This window comes from Emiliania huxleyi (genome assembly GCF_000372725.1).
Source record: "Emiliania huxleyi CCMP1516 unplaced genomic scaffold EMIHUscaffold_31, whole genome shotgun sequence".
Classification (NCBI taxonomy): domain Eukaryota; phylum Haptophyta; order Isochrysidales; family Noelaerhabdaceae; genus Emiliania; species Emiliania huxleyi.
In genome coordinates, this window is record NW_005199684.1 from 199,700 (window position 1) to 217,833 (window position 18,134).

At 67.0% G+C, this 18,134-nt stretch overlaps 6 protein-coding genes across 6 annotated transcripts in view; 1 reads left to right on the forward strand and 5 right to left on the reverse strand.

The window, feature by feature from the left end:
• The window catches only part of EMIHUDRAFT_450703 (hypothetical protein), a gene marked incomplete at its 5' end in the record, with an annotated part of 6,480 nt that extends 2,264 nt beyond the window's left edge, over positions 1-4,216 (reverse strand). Inside the window, 13 exons of the mRNA XM_005774532.1 lie at positions 152-568; positions 1,013-1,156; positions 1,429-1,498; positions 1,660-1,685; positions 1,798-1,839; positions 1,954-2,001; positions 2,078-2,143; positions 2,449-2,634; positions 2,943-3,065; positions 3,225-3,404; positions 3,476-3,523; positions 3,710-3,938; positions 4,053-4,216. Of these exons, the coding sequence (XP_005774589.1) occupies positions 152-568; positions 1,013-1,156; positions 1,429-1,498; positions 1,660-1,685; positions 1,798-1,839; positions 1,954-2,001; positions 2,078-2,143; positions 2,449-2,634; positions 2,943-3,065; positions 3,225-3,404; positions 3,476-3,523; positions 3,710-3,938; positions 4,053-4,216 (1,743 nt within the window). The remainder of the gene's footprint in view (positions 1-151; positions 569-1,012; positions 1,157-1,428; positions 1,499-1,659; positions 1,686-1,797; positions 1,840-1,953; positions 2,002-2,077; positions 2,144-2,448; positions 2,635-2,942; positions 3,066-3,224; positions 3,405-3,475; positions 3,524-3,709; positions 3,939-4,052) is intronic.
• A 484-nt stretch (positions 4,217-4,700) lies between these two features.
• Positions 4,701-5,567, reverse strand: EMIHUDRAFT_207293 (hypothetical protein; the record flags this gene model as incomplete). The annotated part of the gene is made up of 3 exons (XM_005774533.1): positions 4,701-4,949; positions 5,070-5,202; positions 5,299-5,567. 3 exons carry the CDS (start codon positions 5,565-5,567, stop codon positions 4,701-4,703), a joined length of 651 nt encoding a protein of 216 aa, XP_005774590.1.
• A 161-nt stretch (positions 5,568-5,728) lies between these two features.
• EMIHUDRAFT_435581 (hypothetical protein) lies at positions 5,729-6,627 on the reverse strand. The gene is made up of 2 exons (XM_005774534.1): positions 6,087-6,627; positions 5,729-5,993 (listed from the first exon to the last, which is right to left on the reverse strand). Exons 1-2 carry the CDS (start codon positions 6,597-6,599, stop codon positions 5,820-5,822), a joined length of 687 nt encoding a protein of 228 aa, XP_005774591.1. The 5' UTR covers positions 6,600-6,627; the 3' UTR covers positions 5,729-5,819.
• A 545-nt stretch (positions 6,628-7,172) lies between these two features.
• Positions 7,173-10,676, forward strand: EMIHUDRAFT_207295 (hypothetical protein; the record flags this gene model as incomplete). The annotated part of the gene is made up of 9 exons (XM_005774535.1): positions 7,173-7,748; positions 7,824-8,072; positions 8,200-8,376; positions 8,596-8,823; positions 8,913-9,030; positions 9,107-9,231; positions 9,390-9,467; positions 9,851-9,877; positions 10,647-10,676. The coding sequence occupies 9 exons, from the start codon at positions 7,173-7,175 to the stop codon at positions 10,674-10,676; spliced, it is 1,608 nt and encodes a 535-aa protein (XP_005774592.1).
• A 2,081-nt stretch (positions 10,677-12,757) lies between these two features.
• Positions 12,758-14,552, reverse strand: EMIHUDRAFT_450705 (N-acetyltransferase 9). The gene is made up of 3 exons (XM_005774536.1): positions 14,246-14,552; positions 13,160-13,897; positions 12,758-12,967 (listed from the first exon to the last, which is right to left on the reverse strand). Exons 1-3 carry the CDS (start codon positions 14,525-14,527, stop codon positions 12,821-12,823), a joined length of 1,167 nt encoding a protein of 388 aa, XP_005774593.1. The 5' UTR covers positions 14,528-14,552; the 3' UTR covers positions 12,758-12,820.
• Positions 14,553-16,828: 2,276 nt separating this feature from the next.
• Positions 16,829-17,944, reverse strand: EMIHUDRAFT_207299 (hypothetical protein; the record flags this gene model as incomplete). The annotated part of the gene is made up of 2 exons (XM_005774537.1): positions 16,829-17,180; positions 17,289-17,944. The coding sequence occupies 2 exons, from the start codon at positions 17,942-17,944 to the stop codon at positions 16,829-16,831; spliced, it is 1,008 nt and encodes a 335-aa protein (XP_005774594.1).
• Between the last annotated feature and the right edge of the window lie 190 nt (positions 17,945-18,134).

The window sequence follows — 18,134 nt, forward strand, 5'->3', positions numbered from 1 at the left end:
CCCCTACCCCCGCCTCACCATTACCCTCTCCCTCACCCTCACCCTCAACCCTTAGACGCACCCCCGTCCTCACCCAGGCGGAGCTCCACAGCCTCCACGACTACTCCCTGCCCGAGATCCCGCGCGCGCCGCGCTCCTCGACGGCACTCACCATCCAGCCGTCGAAGAGGCAGAGCAGGGTGAAGGGGTCGCCGAGCGGCGAGAGCAGCGACCCGCGCGCGGCCGCCTCGGGGGCGAGCTGCCCCGTCGCCATGTCGAGCGGCATGCGGCCGAGGGGCGAGGCGACGGCGAGCGCGGCGGTGACGGTGAGCAGCAGCGACGCGCGGCCGAGCAGCACGCCCAGCAGCAGCATCTTCCCGTGGTGGTGGTCGACGGGGAGTCGCGCGAGCACGCGGCCGAGCGCGGTGAGCCTCCCCTCGGAGTCGGTGCCGCCGAGCGCATGCAGCGTCGCGAGCGCGTCATCGAGGAGCGCGGCGGGCGGCGGGGAGAGGTACGGGAACCGCCTTGCGTCGGCGACTCCGAGCGCAAGGATGTGGAGCACCGTCGAGGCGAGCGGCGCGCGCAGGATCTCGGGCAGCGAGTAGTCGCGAAGGCTGAGGAACTCCGCCTGGGTGAGGTCGGGGGTGAGGGTGAGGGTGAGGGTGAGGGTGAGGGTGAGGGTGAGGGTGAGGGGGGGTAGGGGGGGGTTACGGTTATGGTGAGGGTGAGGTGAGGGTGAGGGTCAGGGTTGGTCAGGGTGAGGGTGAGGGTGAGGGTGAGGGTGAGGGTGAGGGGGGGGTAGGGGGGGGTTACGGTTATGGTGAGGGTGAGGTGAGGGTCAGGGTCAGGGTTGGTCAGGGTGAGGGTGAGGGTTTGAGGGTGAGGGTCAGGGTGATGGTGATGGTGAGGGTGAGTGTGAGTGTGAGTGCTCGCGCAGGGAGAGGAGCTCCGCCTGCGCGTAGAGGCGGAAGCACGTGCCGGGGCCGGTGCGTCCCGCGCGGCCCTTGCGCTGCTCGGCGGACGCGCGCGAGACCCAGCACGGCAGCAGCGCCTCGAGCCTCGAGTGCGGGTCAAAGCTCATCTCCTTGACGGCGCCGGAGTCGACGACGAAGCGGATGCCGTCGATGGTGACGCTGGTCTCGGCGACGTTTGTTGCGAGGACGACCTTGCGCACGCCCTGCGGCGGAGGAGGTGGCTGGGCCCCTCGCCCTCCCCGGGAGGAGTTGTGTGTGTGTGTGCGTGCGTGCGTGCTTGAGCGTCTCTCTCTCTCTCTCTCTCTCTCTCTCTCTCTCTCTCTCTCTCTCTCTCTCTCTCTCTCTCTCTCTCTGTGTGTGTGTGTGTGTGTGTGTGTGTGTGTGTGTGTGTGCAGACACTTTACAGCATCAGCACAGAGGCGGTGCCGTCGGTGTATGTGTCGCGCGGGCAGGCGGTGGCGTGTGGAGCGTGCACCTGCGGCGGCACATCGAATACACGCTCCTGCGCCTCGACCGGCAGCGACGCGTGGAGGGGCAGCACGATCCTGGGACGTGACGCCAATGTCAGGGCGTGAGTACGGTACCGTGCGGTGCACTCGGAGCGCCGCGTGAGCCCCGCTGAATACGGCTGCATCAGCCGAAGACGCGTCCTCTCGAGTGCTAGTTGGACGCCAAAGAGGTGGCTTCCGCGTCTAGGCGCACGAGCCACTTGCCGCTGGCGGCGGCGTGCGCCTGCAGCGGCTCCAGGGGAGATGTGGGGAGATGGGGAGATATGGGGAGATGTGGCGGCGGCGTGCGCCTGCAGCGGCTCCATCAGCCGCTCGATCTCCTCGACGCCGGAGACAAAGACGAGGGCGTCGCCTCGCTCCGCCGCAGGGTACTCGGCCTGCGGGGGAGATATGGGGAGATGTGTGGGGAGATGTGTGGGGAGATATGGGTAGTCGACTCGCTCCGCCGCAGGGGTACTCGGCCTGCGTGTTGCAGAGTGCAGCTGACGTACAGCGGATCCAGCGGGGGCTAGCAGCTGCGACACAGACGAGCGCGTGTCCTGCACAGTGCTGCTCGGGAGACAGGGGTCTGCCTTCCAGCATCTAAAGGCCCTCGGCCTCGATGCGTCCGAGCACGCGCAGGAGGAGAGGCGCGCTGAGCAGCTCCTTGGCGCGCGACTTGAGCATCCGGTGCGGTCCGCCCTGCAGCGCGCCTATTCATAGCTAGAGGTGTGAAGAGACGCTGTTCACAGCATCCGGTGCGGTCCGCCCTGCAGCGCGCCTATTCATAGCTAGAGGTGTGAAGAGACGCTGTTCACAGCATCCGGTGTGGTCCGCCCTGCAGCGGGCCGCCGCCGCCCGCGCCCTCCGCCTCGCATGCCTCCGCCTCGGCCTGCCGCGCGTCGCGCCCGCTCGGCGCGTCGGCGTCCGACGTCACGTACCGCACCTGAGGGACGCGTCTCGGACGTGTCGCCGCCTGGACGTGTCCTGGACGTGTCCGACGTGACGTGCCGCACGTCGATCGGGTGCGTGCGGCCGGGGACGTGCAGCACGGGCGCGCCGCCGAAGAAGGCGGAGAGCGCATCCTCGTCGAGTGTTGCGCTCATCAGCACGAGCCGCAGCGAAGGGCGGCGGGGGAGCAGGCGGCGCAGCAGGCCGAGGAGGAGGTCGGTGGACGAGTGTCGCTCGTGCACCTGGAGGGTCGGGGGGAGGGTCGGGGACACTGCTCCCCACACCGGTGTGCGCGTTCTCAGGGCAGGCATCACGACGGACATAGTGGCAAGCGAGTCAGGGGGGGCAGCGGTGCGGGCCCCCACGGCCCCCCTCGCGGAGAAAAGGCAGGCAAGAAGGTGAGGTAGACTCCTCTCCACACACACACGAGGGTGGTGGGGCAAGGGCCAGGACGATAGGAGCCCATGTCCATGTCCATCTGTGTGTGTGTGTGTGTGTGTGCGTGCGCGTGTGTTTGTGTCTGTGTGTCTGTCTGTGTGTCTGTGTGCACCTCGTCCAGCAGCACCGCGTCCCACTCGCTGAGGTCCGGGTCCGACTCGAGCTGGCGCAGCAGCACCCCCTCTGTCACGAAGAGCAGCCGCGTCCCGCCCGAGCGTACGCCCTCGAAGCGAACCTGCGGGGCCGTGACTCGGAGGTGGTCGTGGCCGTTGTGTGCAGAGGCGGACGCACCTCGAGGCGCAGAGGGGGCGAGGGAGGGAGGGAGGGGAGGGAGGGAGGGAGGGAGGGAGGGAGGGAGGGAGGGAGGGAGGGAGGGAGGGAGGGAGGGAGGGGCCTGGTGGCCGACGTCGGCGCCGTTGCGGCAGTGCGACTCGAGCGAGACGCGGCGCGCAAGCGAGACAGCAGCGAGGCGGCGCGGCTGCGTGCACACCACCTTGCCGAAGCCGGCCGAGAGCAGCAGCCGCGGCACCTGCGTCGACTTTCCGCACCCTGTCGCGCCCACCACGAGGAGGACCTGTTCACGGCTGCGGCTGTGAAGAGGCGCGGCTCACACTCCGCAGCTCGAGCGCCCCACGAGAGGAGGACCTGTCCGCTGCGCAAGTGGTCGAGGAGCTGGGGCGCGTACCGCGTCACCTGGCGAGGGGAGGAGAGGTGGGTACGGGGTGAGGAGACTGGGAGGTGCGCTCGGGTGGTGGCGGAGGGCAATGTCGCAATGTCGTTGTCGAAAGCGTCGTGGCGGTGCGTAAGCGAGCTGGCGCGCGGGTGGCGCGCGGGTGTGCGGCGTTGGCGTTGGCGTTGGAAGCTTCTCGGAAGCGTCACCGGGAGAGCCGCGCGGTCGGCGGCGCTCTTGCGGAGGGCGGCGAGGCTCTTCTTCTGCGCAAAGTCCTCGTGCATGTGAAAGAGCAGCCGCACAGCCTTGAGCCTCTCGCGGCGGAGGCCGACGCGAGCAGCGGCGGCGGAAACCTCGGGTCGGTCGAGGCCGTGAGGGTCGCTGGCCGAGCCCGCAGGGTCGAGGATCGAAAAGTTTAGTTTGTACTGCGGATCGTAGCTGCGCGGGAGGTTCAGGCTGCATCGCTCGGCCGGCACGCCGCCGCCGCCGCCGCCGCCGCCGCCGTGCTCCGGTGCCTTGGCCCGCCTCTGATTCGCGCGGCGATGAATGAACTGCGTGTAGAATTCTCGAAACGACGCGGCCGCGGCCCTCGCGTCGGTCTGATCGGCGAAGAAGCCACGCGGTGCAAAGAAGACGCGCTCGATTAGCTCCCATTGCGCCTCTGTGGGAGCCTCGGAGCCGAGCTCGCTGAGCCATTCCGGAGAGACCGCAGCCATGCCGGCTCTCACGGCGGGTCAGCAGCCCTTGCTCGACGGCTGGTCGTTGTGTGGTTGGGGCGATGCTGGGTGGAAGTGTATTTCTTTTTTTGACCCTTGATTTTTAGTTTCCCGGAGGGTAGGTAGGTAGGTAGGTAGGTAGGGGCACCGCAGGGGCCGGTCAGGTTTTTGCAGAATTTCAGGATGTTCGGCGCGGAGCACATGAAGCTCGAGTCCCGAACTAGAGGCTTAATGAACGGCGCGACGCCATCTCGGCGCGGCGACCACTACCACACTGCCGCAGGGCGGGGACACGGCAAGCTTGCGCGCCTCCCCGCACTGGGCCGACCCACAGCCACGCTCACGCTCATGCATGTGATCGTGTGTGAGTGCCTGACGCCGGTGCCCGTGCGCCTCCTCTCTCAGATGCGCTCGACGCCGAGATACCGCAGTGCGAGTCGCGCCCTCTCAGGAGCGGGTGGCCACGCCTCCCACCACTTCGCGTCTACTCCGCGTCAAACTCATCGCCCCCGTCGGCCTCAATGAACTCGCCCGCTTCACCGTCGCCTCCGCCCGTGTCTGCGGCAAAGCCAGCGTCGGCGTAGGTGGCGGTTGCAGGGACGGCACCGCTGCCCCCTCCTTCGCCCCCTCCTCCGAAGACGGCCTGCGCCGCGCGGTCGGCGAGGATGCCACCGATGAAGCCCGCGCCTGCACTTGCCGCCACAGCGCCGCCAGAATAGCCCTCTTGGTGGACCTCGTATGGCTGCTGGGGGTAGCCTCCGCCCGGATATCCGTAGCCGGGCGGGGCTGCGGGCGGCGGCGCCCCGTAGTAGCCCGGCGCCCCATACCCGGGCGGCTGCCCTTCGGGTGCCACAGGCAGGCCTTCAGGGATGCCGCCGGTCGGGTAGGGCCCCGCCTGCTGGTAGTATGGCGCTGCCTGCTGGTTGTAGGCGCCCGGGGCAGGCACTGCGGCCGGGTAGTAGTCGCTTGGGTCGGGCCCTCGCATCCTGGAGCAGCAGAAGCAGCAGAGCAGCACCAGGGCAAAGCCACCGAGAAGCATGCCGCCGCTGCCGCCGCCGCCGCCGCCATGAGAAGCGCTGCACTGTGGCCGAGGGTCGCCGGCGGCACCACAGATTGCGCAGGATGGCTCGGCGTGCTGGGCGTAGCAGCGGTACATCCCGGAGACGCAGCGAAAGCAGTTTGCAGTAGCTGGGCAGCACATCGACGTCGACTCTTCGACGCCGCAGCAGATGCCCGGGGACTGCTTGAAGGCGTGGTCGCACGAGCCGCCCGGAGAGCAGCACTCCTCACACCCGGCCGAGGCGCCCACGAGGGGCGCCAGCACGGCGATCAGGCCGACGACGGTCCGCATATGTCGTCGCAATCGTTTGCGGACGGCTGGATGACGGCCCTTGGTCGACGGGCCGGGGCGGGTTCGCCAGGGCGGGTTCCCTGAGCCCTGTGGCGGCCTCGAGTGGCCGGCCGCCTGTGGCGTCCGACGAGGGTGTCCTTGGTGCGGGCGTGGCAGATTTTCTGATAACTACCTCCTTTATGATGGCTTCACGGCGCGGTGGGAGCTCCCCCTCTTCCTCGTGGGCCCGTCTAGCCGTGCTCGATCGCCGTGCTAATTGCCACTCTTGGCCTGGCTGCCTCTGCTGCTCCTGCCGCGCCGTTTGGGCGTGCTCTGACCCGACTCTCGACCCGAAACATCGCCTGCGAGCTTGCGAGCCGCGCCTCGGGCCTCATCGGCCTCAAACTCCAGTTCGGCAATCCTCAGCTTCGCCTCAACGAGCGCCCTCTACGACGGAGAAGGGGGGCAGGGGGTCAATGGCCCGGATGGGATGGACGCGCCTCCCGCCCCCCGCCAGGGGCTCACGCTAGGGGCGCGCACCGCCAGACGCCGCCGGAAGCCAGATAGCCATCTTCTCGCCAGCCGTGAGATCACCGCGGCGGCCCACAGCTCGCGGCCCCCACCATCCCCAGCGCTGCCGTTGAGCATCGCCTCGGCACCGCGCAACCAGCTCGGCACGTCCTTCTCGGCCGCAGCGGCCGCAGCGGCCACCGCAGCCTCCTCCGCTGCAGCCAGGGCGGCCTCAGCTGCCTCTTGGGCAGATGCTGCCTGCTGGAGCTCAGCGCGGAGTCGCGAGGTTTCCGCCTCGCCTTTTGCAGCAGCTGCCGCGAGTGCCACTACTCGCATCCGCAGCGGAATGTCGCAAGGGTAGGAGGAGGGGATGAGGGCGGCGATGTCTTTCAGCGTCGCCTCAGCCTCTCCGGCACGCGCGTCCGACTCAGCCAGTTTCCTTATCTGAGCCGCCCAGCGCTCGGCCACGACGGCGGCCGCAGCCTTGCGCGTATTGTCCAGATTGCCCTGATCGCCCGCGCTCTTGTGCAAAAACATCGCCATCCGGAATGAGCAAGCAAAACAGCCTGGGCCGGAGAGGACGGAGCCGACCGAAAACTTGGCGAGTTCGTAAAAGTAAAGTAGCTGATAGAATTTTACATCGCACGACACTGGGCACGGGACTGGCGCGCACTGGAACTAACACAGGTACACCGGATTTCAGAAAACACCCTCGGGTACGCGCTTTTAGCTTACTGGGAGAAAAGGGAGAGGGAGGTTGTGTTCTCTCTCTCTCTCTCTCTCGGGTATGTTCGTAAGAACCACATACACTGGAAATGTCGCGAGGCACACCACGAGGTGGGGTGCTTGCTTGCTAGTACGAGCCCGACCTACACACCTACTTTTGTACGAGTAGAGTGCGCTTGTGTCGGTTGGCGGTTAGAACCCGAAAACCCTTGTGAGTCGCTCATCCATCGCAAAATACCTCGCTCCTCATCCAAATCCCCGTCAGCAAGCTAGTGCAAAAGGACAAACAAAGAAAACTATGCGCGCAACGGCGCTTCCGAGCGAGCAACAGCCCGCAGCATCGCTCGCGCGCTAACACGCGTTGCGACAGGCAACAAGGCCGGTCCCGCGATGGCGGAGCGGCCCACCGAGGATGGCCGGAGCGCGATGGAGGGCCTGATCTTTGTCGTGCCGAGCGCTTCGATGCCGACTCTCGCGGTTCGCGAGGCGTTTGGGCGAGAGGTCGCGCACCGCGGCTACCTTCCGAACCTGCGGCCGCTCTTTGAGCAGTGGCGGCGCTCACCGAGGTGGGGTGACTGGGCCATGCCGGGCGACAGCCGCCCAGGCTTGCGCGAGGAGCCGCTGCTCGACGAGTCGCAGAAGCGGCTGCGCCAGTCCACGTCGTCGCCGGAGCTCGGCCACAGCCGCGACCCGTTCCAGCTACCGGCTCCCGCGGTGCTGCCCGCAAAGGCGTCGGGCGGCGGGGCGGACTGGGGCACCGTCTTCACCATGTGCTCGGCCACGCTCGGCGCGGGAGCCCTCTCGCTGCCGTACGCGATCAGCCAGATGGGGCTGCTGCTCGGGCTCGGCCTGCTAGCGGCGACCGCGTGCGCGACCCACTACTCCATCTCGCTCCTCGTGGGCGCGATGGGCGCGACGCGGCTGCACTCGTTCGAGGAGCTTAACTACGGGGAGATATGCGGAGATGTGGGGAGATGTGGGGAGATGTGGGGAGATGTGGGGAGATATGCACTCGTTCGAGGAGCTTACTAGACGAATCAGGCACGGCCTCCTCCTCCTCCGACCATTTACGACTCGTCATGTCACTACCAGGAGCTCACGGTGCACGCCTTTGGGCAGCGGGTGGGGGTGCTCGTCGAGGTTGCGATCATCGCCTTTTGCTTCGGCACCGTCGTCGCGTACACGGTCGCCATCGGCGACATCCTCGAGCCGGTGCTCGCGATGCGGTCCGTGCAGCGCCACCTCGGCCACGACGTCCTCAAGCAGCACGTCCTCTTCGTCCTCTGGCTGGTCGTGATGCTTCCCCTCTCCCTCGCAGAGTCGCTCTCCGCCTTCGAGGCCTCCTCCGCTATCTCCCCACATCTCCCCATACCGCCCCATACCTCCCCATAATTAAGAGTCGCTCTCCGCCTTCGAGGCCTCCTCCGCGTTCGGCGTCCTCTCCCTCCTCTACCTCGTCCTCTCCGTCGCGTACCACGCCGCCGCCGACTGCAGCCGCAACCCGCAAGAGACGATCCAGCAAGTCGAGCTCGCGCGGTTCGGACCGAGCGGCCTCTCCTCGCTCGCCATCCTGCTGTTTGCCTTCACGTGCCAGGTCGCGGCACGACCGCGCCGGCCCACAGCGACACCTTGCCCCTTCGCCCACCCCCACCCGCGCCCCGCTGACCGCCGTGCCGGCCGGCGCCAGTGCTGCCCTCACCTCCCCGCATCGGGCAGGTCATCTCGGGCCATCTCGGCTCATCTCGGCTCATCTCGGCTCATCTCGGCTCATCTCGGCACATCTCGGCTCATCTCTCCTCCCCGCACCGGGCAGGTCAACGTGCCCTCGATGTTTGCAGAGCTCCAGCCGCCGAACCCGGCCACGATGCGACACATCTCTCGCCGCGCCGTCCTGCTCTGCCTCGGCTGCTACGCCCTCATCGGCACCGCCGGCTACGTCAACTTCCCACACAAGCGCGAGTCGAACGTCCTCTCAAACTACGAGCTCGACGAGCCGCACTCCCGCATGATGGCCCCCTCCTTCGGCGCGATCGCCCTCACCGTGCTGATGGCGCGCGCCCGCCGCAACGTCCTCCCGCCCGCGCCGGCGGCACCCCTCCCCGAACCTTCTCGGAACCTTCCCCTGAGTAGGCGTACCCGCTCAACGTCTTCCCGTGCCGCTACACGCTCGACGTGATCCTCAGCCGCTCGGCCGCCAACTGGAGCTCCTCGCCCAGCAGCGCCGGCTTCGGGTCTCTAGAAGCGGAATGTGAACCCTTTGTATTCCGACTAGCACCCGAGAGGACGCGTGCTCATCGGCTGTAGCCGGTGTGTTCTTGGCGTAGGCTTTGGGCCGACACCCATCCCGCCGCGCCGCCGCGCGCTGCTCACGCTCCTCATCACCGGCGCCTCGCTCCTGATCGCCCTCTTCGTCCCCGGCATCAACATCGTCTTCCAGGCGACGCGTCTCGTCCCCCCTCCCGTCGCTGCGGACGCATGGCTGCGGATGAAGCCTCACTACGCACCGCCACAGACAGCTCCCCACCGCCCGCTACCGCCCTCTACCGCCCTCTACCGCCCTCTACCGCCCTCTACCGCCCTCACTCACCGCCTCCACTCCCCTTGCAGCTGATGGGCGGCACTGCCTCCGCCTTTGTCTGCTTCATCCTGCCCGCCGCCTTTGCGTGGCATTACGACTTGCCCGAGGTGCGCTCGCGCGCCGGCAAGCTCGCCTGCGCCTCTCTCTTCCTCGTCGGCTGCGCCGTCTCCGTCCTCTCCACCACCGTCACCCTCACCGAGATGGCGAGCACGAGGCCGCCGCCGCCCGCGCCTCCGTCGCGCCTCCACCACCACCTCTTCGACGACCGCCACGACAGCCACCACCACTACGACAGCTATTACGGGTAGCGCCGCGCGGGGGGGGGAGGGGGTTCTGAGAGCCTGAGCGACAAGCGGCAGGCGCAGCGCCCATGTGCGTGATGGTGTGACTGGGTGACCGGTGCATTGGCGGCACTGGGCCCGCTCGGCACACCAGGGGCGATATGTGCGGGCGGTTGGTGGCCGGTGAGGCGGGTGAGTTGTGTGTGCAGTGGTGCATTGCAAAAATCAAACTCAAAGTACGACCCTGGAGTGTCGTCTGTCGCGAGACCTCGACACTGTTCTGATCACTGTCTCGAGTCGTGGACCGGCGGCCCGAGGTGGAGGACCGCGACGCGCGAGGTCCGACGAGTCTGGAGTTGGCGGAGAGTGTCCAGTGTGTGTCGCGGACTGGGTCTGCGGTCTCGTCAAACGTCGTGCCTCCCTGACCACCCTATGTGCCACACGAGATATGTGGAGTGGCGAGTGGCACATGCACCGCACCCCCGGCCAGCACGACTGCAGTCGACTGTTTTCCTGAGCCCTGGCCTCGACACCTCGACACCAAACCTCGACACCGACTCGACGCCTCGACACCCCACATGCCAACTCGACCAACTCGACACCCCTCGACACCCCTCGACACCCCTCGACACCATCCAGGCTGGGACCATGCTCGTCCGTGTCAAGGTGCCAAACTCGACACCTCGACACCCCTCGACACCCCTCGACACCCCCCGACACACCGCTCGACACCCCTCGACACCGCTCGACCCACTCGACACCGCTCATATCCAGCCGGCGGCCTGCCAGCGGCTCTCTTCTTGCTTCTAACTGCAAAACTGTATAACACCCCCTACCCCCCCCTACCCCCCCCTCACCGCCGGACCAGCCGCCGTCGAGAGCCCGCCGAAGCGGCGCTTGCGGCCCCCGACGGCGGCGGCGTCGGCAGGGGAGGCGCCGTGGGAGGGTGCCGCTGCCGCGGCTGCCGCGGCTGCCCCCGCTGATGGCAGCTTTGCTGCCACGCAGATCGCTGCGAACAACAGGCTGGATGCCTAGGCCCCCACCAGGCCCCCACACGCCCCACCACAGGCCTGTGCGCGTACGTTCCTGATTCCTCTCGTATGTATCACGATGGTCAGCGAAACCCTTCGGGTCGCTCCTCATCGCAAACCCTGTCAGCAGAGTCCTCCTACGGGAATGTACGTAAGAGCTACATACACTGAGAGAGAGAGGGAGAACCGCGCCATCCTCGATCGCCGTGCAAAGCTCGCTTCCGAGCTCTCACGCCGCGCGTAGGGCCCTTATTAGGGGCCTAGAGAACACAACCCCTTCTCCCTTTTCTCCCACAGTAAGCTATAAAAGTACGTACACTGAAAAACACCCATTGTGCTGGCGTCATCTTGGAGTGAACAGGCCGCACCTCGATCCTGTACCGTGTTTGTTATGACCCCCCCCCCAATGAACACTCCAGTGAGGGTGGGCGAGACGATCGAGGGGTCCCGTACCATGCGGAATCGACCCTATCAAGTGCTCAAGTGCTCAACAGGCCGACTTCGCGGTTTGAGCGCCCAGCGCAGACCGACCGACCGCAGGGGGGGTCCGGTCGGCGGCCGCGGAAGACCGCAAACCGGAGGGGGGGTCCGGTCGGTCGGAGCGCAGACCGAGGGGAGGGTCGGTCGGGTTGGCACACGCTCGCCGCAGCTGTGAATAAATTAGTATCTCGAAATACTAGAGACACCACAAGCGACCTCTCCCCGTCTAATCACTCCTCGTGACGTCGTCCGAGTTGCTGAGCTCGAGACCGCGCTCAGGATTGGGTCGGAACACGAGCTCGTCCATGTCCACGCTCTGGTCGTCGTCGTCGTCCATGATTAGCTTCGCCGGCGACACACTGTAGCCGTTGACGAGCCGCTTGAGCGCGGCCAGCACCTCCTTCTGCCGGCCGCGCGCCCACGGGGGCAGCGTGCAGTAGAACTCCTCGAAGGTGAACTGCTCCTCCTCCGACTCCAAGAAGAGATCCACCTCCCTCTCCACCTCCGTCGTGAGGTTGATCTGTAGTCCTCGTCCTCGTCCTCGTCCTCGTCCTCGTCCTCCGCCTCCGCCTCCTCCTCCGCCTCCGCCTCCTCCTCCGCCTCCGCCTCCTCCTCGCCCTCGCCCTCGTTCTCCGAATCGGACGGATCGCCTAAGCTCTGCCCGCGCGAAAATTTGGAGACGTGAAGACCGGGTGCGAGGCAGATCATGTTGCCGGCATAGCTCTGCCCGCGCGCAACGCGCAGCATGTCGCGATTAACTGAGTTGCTCCAGAAGCGGCGTCCATCGATTGCCATTCGCTGTCGCTTGGGCGACTCGGAAGCCGATGAGCCCGGTGACGGCGGCGGCGATGTGTCGATCAAGTCTGGCAAGTCATCGTAGCATCGGAAGGGACGATGCGCGCGGTACGGAGAACTGGAGCCCTGCCAGAGAGCTTGTACAAAGTGACGGCAAGCAGGACCAGGCCTGCGACTGCATAGATGCTCCACATGTGTGTGTGGGGTCGGGCTCGCTCGGGCCTCGGCGAAGTCCGAAGAAGTCTCCTTGCACCTTGGCGCTTGGCTGCGTGACTAGTTTTCATAGTGAAAACCGGCGATTTCGAAGCGCCCGTGGCGGTTCGCGAGAACCGAGAAGGAGGGAGAGCGTTTCAGGGGGCTCACGGCAAGGACACCGACCGAGGGGGGGGGTCGGTCGTCACACCTCCCGCCGCCGAGTTCCGAGAGAGCGACCGACCGGAGGGGGGGTCCGGTCCACCTCGGGGGCAGACCACCGACCGGCGGGGGGGTCCCCACGAAGTAGGGTGGGTGGGTACAAAGTGACGCTCGTATGATACGCTCTATTACCCCGCGTTCACTTAGAGAAAGTTTGCTTCGCGCGGACACTGTGCGAGCCCGCAGCGTGCCCCCAGCCCTTGGTGACGGCGGCCTCCATGGGCCACCCTATCGCTCTGTGTTTGCACCAGCAGCCAGGCCAACACCCTCATACCCACTAGGGTGGTCCTGAACACTCTAGGGGAGCGCTAGAACACTTGGCGCCAGAGGGAGGGTGAGGGAGGGTTAAGTGAACGAGGGTTACGGCTGCTGTTTGCTGTTTCCCCCCCACGTACAAGAATTGACAATTGTTTGGAGCTTTTGAGAAAGAGCTCGTTTACAGACCCACGTAGCGCCCCCTCACATGCCCCATCGCTTCATCGCCGCCGTGGCGGCGCTCCGCACGCTGTGATCGGCGTCTCCCAGCAAGTCAGCTACCGCGTCGGCGTGCTCCTGGGCGTCGAGGCGCGCCAGTGCGCTCGCGGCGGCCCCACGCACGCTCGCATCCTCGTCCGCGAGCAGCGCTGCGAGGCGTTCGAGGTGCGCCGCAGCCGCCTCACCGCCGACGGCGCCCAGCGCGCCCGCCGCCGCTGCACGCACCGCCACTGCCTCGTCCGCGAAGCAAGCGGCGACCGCGCCCGCGTGCGAGGCCGCCCCCGCTCCGACGCCTCCGACCACCGCCAGCGCCGCCGCCCGCACCTCCTCCTGCCCGTGAGACACGCAGAGAACCGCAACCGCGCCCACATCGGCGGCGCAGAGAGCAGCACGCAACACCACGAGCGCGTCGGCGGCGGCGGAGCGGACGTCGCCCTCCTCGTCCTCGAGCCGGCCGACGAGCGCGGCGCAGTCGGCAAGCTCGCCCAGCGCCGACATGGCCCGCACGGCCATCTCGCGTGCGTCGGCGTCGGCGTCGCTCAGCAGCTCGCGCACCACGGGCAAGCAAGTGGCCGCGACAGCCGCCAGCCCGTCGGGCTGGCCGCACAACTGCGTCAGCGCGAGGAGCGCCGCTCTGCGCACGCTGATTGCGCCGCCGCCCACGTCGCAGTTGTGCGGGCTGGCCAGCTGCCGCGCGAGCAGAGAGAGCTGCTCCGAGCTGATGCTCGCGACAGGGAGGGCGGCGAGCAGGCTGGCGGCGTCGCGGCGCGCGCTGCTGTCGGCCTCGGTGTCGCAGAGCCGAGTCAGCAGCGCGTCGGCACGGCCGCCGACCTCGGGCTGCCGCCGATGCTGCTCGCCAGGCCCCCTCGCCGGGGCCCTCTCGGCCTCGGCCGCCCAATGCCGCTCGCACAGCGCCCGCGCGCCGCTAGCCGGCAATCGCAGCTCGGTCTGCTCAAAGACCGCGAGGTGCTTGTGCACGGCGAAGCCCAGGCCCTCGAAGAGGCGGCGCGACGCGTCGTTGTCGTCGGTGATCTTTGCGACGAGGTACGCCACACGAGGCACCTGGCAGGGAGAAGCCGCGTCCTGCTCACTGCGTGGCGCGGCGGCGTCGGCGACGAAGGGCGCGAGGGAGGCGGCTGCGGCGGAGGGTGGCGGTGCAGGTGGTGGAAGCAGGCTTGTCGGCGGGGCCTGCTGGAGCAGCCAGTCGACAAAGAGGAGGAGCGACTCGCGGCCCAGGCCGCCTCGCCGCACGCCCGGCTCGGCGATCATGATCTCAAGCTCGGCTGCGAGCGGGCCAGTCGCGCGCCGCAGCGTTTGCTGCTGCTGCTGCTGCTGCTGCTGCTGCTGCTGCTGCTGCTCGTCGGCCGTCTCCTCATCCTCCTCCTCGGCGGGTGAAAGAAAGGCGTTCACATCGCCGCACATGCCCGCCGTGAGATCGTCCACGGCCGTTGGCTCGTCCGTGTTGGCGCTGTGGCCGTCGAGCGCGCACACAATGAAGGTCGCCTTTGACGCATCTTCGCGCCACGAGAGCTGATTAGCGTACTCCTCTGCGAGCGTCAGCGGCTCTGAACAGGTGAGACGCTGCAGCTCCTCGTCCTGCATCCACCTGTGGTAGCGAGGCACGTGCAGAGGGAGATAGGGCACGAGGCGCACGCGACGGCCGCGGAGAATCGTGGTGAGGTTGTCGCGCATGGTTGTGCGGCAGCGTCAACGTGCCGCCACACAACGTGCGGTGCCGAATTTTTTCTTGTTTCCGTGGAGATTTCTGAGTTGTGGAGTTTTAACTTGTAAAATTCTTTCCACTCGTCCATTTTGTCAGCAGACCACCACGGTGGAGAGCTGGGCGGACGCCGCAAAACTCTCTCCACCGTGGTGGCGGCGATGGTTCGGCGGTGGCGGTGGCGGCGACCTCGAGGCGACCGGCGAGAGAGGCTCGGCGGCGCGCTCACGACTCACGTGGCGGGATGATCGGCGGCGGGATCGGCGGCAGGACCGGCTCAGTGGCGTTCGGCTTAGTGGCGTTCGGCGGCAGGATCGTCGGGGGCATCGGTGGCATTCAAGCGCGATAGCAACCGCCATCTTTCTATCCCACGCCCTCGACGACCCGACCACCCAGCACGCCGATTGCACGGACGAGACCGTCTGGGCGATGGTTGCCCGCTTCGTGGGCCCCCTCTGTGGTGACTGTGGCCCCGGCCCCAGTGGTCTCGTGTGCCAAGGCGACGAGCTCGACCAGCTGCCGCCCGCCGACCCCTTCGCGGGCTGGGCTGCCAGCTACCCGAGCAAGCTGGCGCTGTGCAACGACGTCGCGCGTGTGCTCGGCTTTGGCTGTGCCACATGGAGCGACTTTGACAACCAGTGCAAGGAGGACTTTGGATTTATGCCGATAAGCTTTCTTGGTGGCTGCGACGGGGAACGGGGGCAAGTTTGCATCGACGCGTGCTACGATCCGGACCATGGCCACTGCGGCGACCTCTGCGGCGACCCTGGCCAAGAGGAAACCTGCCCGGGTGCGCCGCCGTTGTGCCCAAAAGAGCCTCTCGCGCCCGCCGGGTTCTCACCTTGCGCGCCCGCCTCTGACCAGGTAACTGCTTCGTGGGGGCGCCTGGTTTCCACTCGGATCCGCCGGCGGCCGCCTTCTCCGAGAACGAGTGTGGGGCTTTCTGCGTCGGCTTCCAAGGATGCATTGCGTTGTCCACGGGCTGCACCACGCCGCCTTCGCCTCCCCCAGCGGAGTCTCCACCGCCCTCCGACCTGTGCGAGCAGTCTCAGCTCTTTACCATCATCCCCACCCTCTCCCAAGAGTGTCAGGGGACGTTGGCGGCCGCAGTCGCCAACGCCGGCGCCGTGGACAGTTCGCAGCTCTGCGCATGCTACCTCGAGGTGCCCGAGGATACGATGTCCACTCTCACCTGCAAAACGCAGGCCAGCGACACGCTCACCATCTACGAGCAGTACCAGCAGTGCCAGCAGCTGGCGGCGCTATCGCCACCGATGCCGCCACCGTCGCCGTCGCCACCGCCGCCTGTCGAGCCCGCTTGCACCGAGCCCGGCCTCAGCACCGCGGTTTGCACCGACGACAGCCACTGCTGCGATGGATCCCGCTGCATGATTGTCGAGTATGACTCGGTAAACCCGGACGGCACCACGTACGAGAGCCACTGCCTCCCAGCCGGCGACGCCATGCCGCAGATGTACACGCTGCGCAGCAGTGAGTGTGGCGTGCCCGCGTTTGTGATGGAGGGCAAACTCGTGACCGATGGCGAATTTTGCGGCGACCAGCTCGGATGGGCCGAAACCCCGTGGAATCAAGAGGACGAGGACAAGTGCATGGGTTCCTACATCGCACCGCTCGACGAGGACTACGCCATGCCGTGCAAGTACGTCTCGAAGGCCACAAACACGCTGACCGGGGTGGGGGACCACGTGTGCAAAGGAGGAAGCTCGAAAACAACCTTCATCAAGTGCACAGCGTAATGGGACAACGACGATCGTGGCGCGGTCACGGGAGCGTGCAACCTGCGAGGGAGCGTGTTTGAGCCGAGCGAGAGAGTCCTCCAGCGGCTCCCGACTACCGTCGTTCTCCAAAAGCAAGCGCTAGGCTCGACCCGGGTGCGTCGCCTCAGGCATGCGCGAAACCGCGACATGCAGACCCGCCCCCCCCCCCCCCCCCGGGGGGGGGTGCGATGGGGAGAGAACGCGGGGTACGCGCGTGTGCTGCTGGGGTGGGGTGCGGTGGGGGTGGGTGTGGGTGTGGGTGGGTGACGGTGAGTGCCTGCCCGCTTTATCGTTGGTCGATTCGTTCTTTCTCTATCTCCCCCGACTGTGGGGTGCACTCTGACTCTCCTACGCGGCTCGGCTACCAGAGTACTTTTCCCTTTAGAGTTTAGTGTGTGGAGTGTGGGACACCAGGGCAGCGAAAACCGAAAAGCCCGAGCGCGACAACGAGAGTCGAGACGCCAAAAACGCGACACCGTCACATCTCCACTGTTCTCACAGCTCCAGCCGTTCCCGCACCACAGGGGGGGCAGGCACGATCCGAAAGCTCGCGCTGTCGATGCATAGGCAAGTCACATCGCCGCGCGCGAGCGGCGCCCCGTCGGATCTCCGCAGCAGCCAATGCTCAAAGAAAACCTGGGTGCCGCGCGCCCGGAGCTTGACGCGGCACCGCAGCTCGAGTGGCGTGCCCGCAAACGTGCGGTGCGCCTCTGGCAGCAGCCGCAGGCCCAGCCGCGCGACGACAACGTTGACACCTGCGCCAAGGGACGGCGTGGATGACGGCAGAGAGACGACCCACCACAGCCGAAGCTCTTGCCCGGTGGTGCTGCCGTGCTGCCGCGTGTTGCTGGTATATTGGCGCTCTCCCAAGCTATCTCATCTCTCGCCTGCGTCGGCGAGCCCCGCGAGCTGGTCCGGCCCGCCGAGGTACTGGGTGCGGTGGCGCTCAAAGTACCTCACCGCTGCGTGCACCGAGAGCGTGCCAAGCGCAGAGCACTCGTCAACATGGAGCGCGAGCGGCGCGTCTGCCGCGGCGACCGCTGGCGCCTCGCCTGCGGGCGGCGCTGCGCCGAGCACGGCCTCACTGCCCGCCGGGGCGTCTGGGAAGTCGCGCGAGGAATTGGTAGAGGGGAGCGGCCAGTCGTCCTGGACGTGGCCGTCGCGGATGCAGCCGAGGCGCAGGTCGCTCGCTGAGCACAGCGCCTTGCCGTCCGCCCGCACCAGCACCGCGGCGTATGCGAGGCGGCCAGCTGCGTCGATGCCCTGCGGTGACACCTCTACGTGGCAGTCATCGCCAAGCTTGGCCGCCGTCGAGCACTTCATCCCAGTGACGGAGACCAGGCCGAGGCTCGAGCGCTCGGTGCGGAGAAGCCTCTCTGCGTTTGGCAGACCGACGAGTGCGGACATGGCCGCCCGCTCAAAGAACCGGAGGTAATTGCCGTGGAAGACTACGCCGTAGCAATCGGTGTCTTCGATGTAGACACGGACAGGGTGCTGCAGCGGCGCAGCGCAGGCGAGAGCCAGAGGCGTGCGGACAGGAGCCCGAGGAGATTGCCTCAAAGGCGTGGCGGCGAAGGCGAGCGCGGCCAGAGGAGCTAGGAATCCTAGCATGTTCGACCACAGTTCGCTTGGCAAAAGATTTGAGCGTCGCTCGTGGCGGCGCACTGGGGCCAGAGACTCGTGCCGCCGCCCCTGCCACCCCTGTGTCAGTGTGCCTGTGGTAGGAGAGACTGCCAGCGACAAGCTGGAGGCAGGTCGCTAGACTGAGATGAGACCGCCAGTGGATGTGGGAGTCCACCGC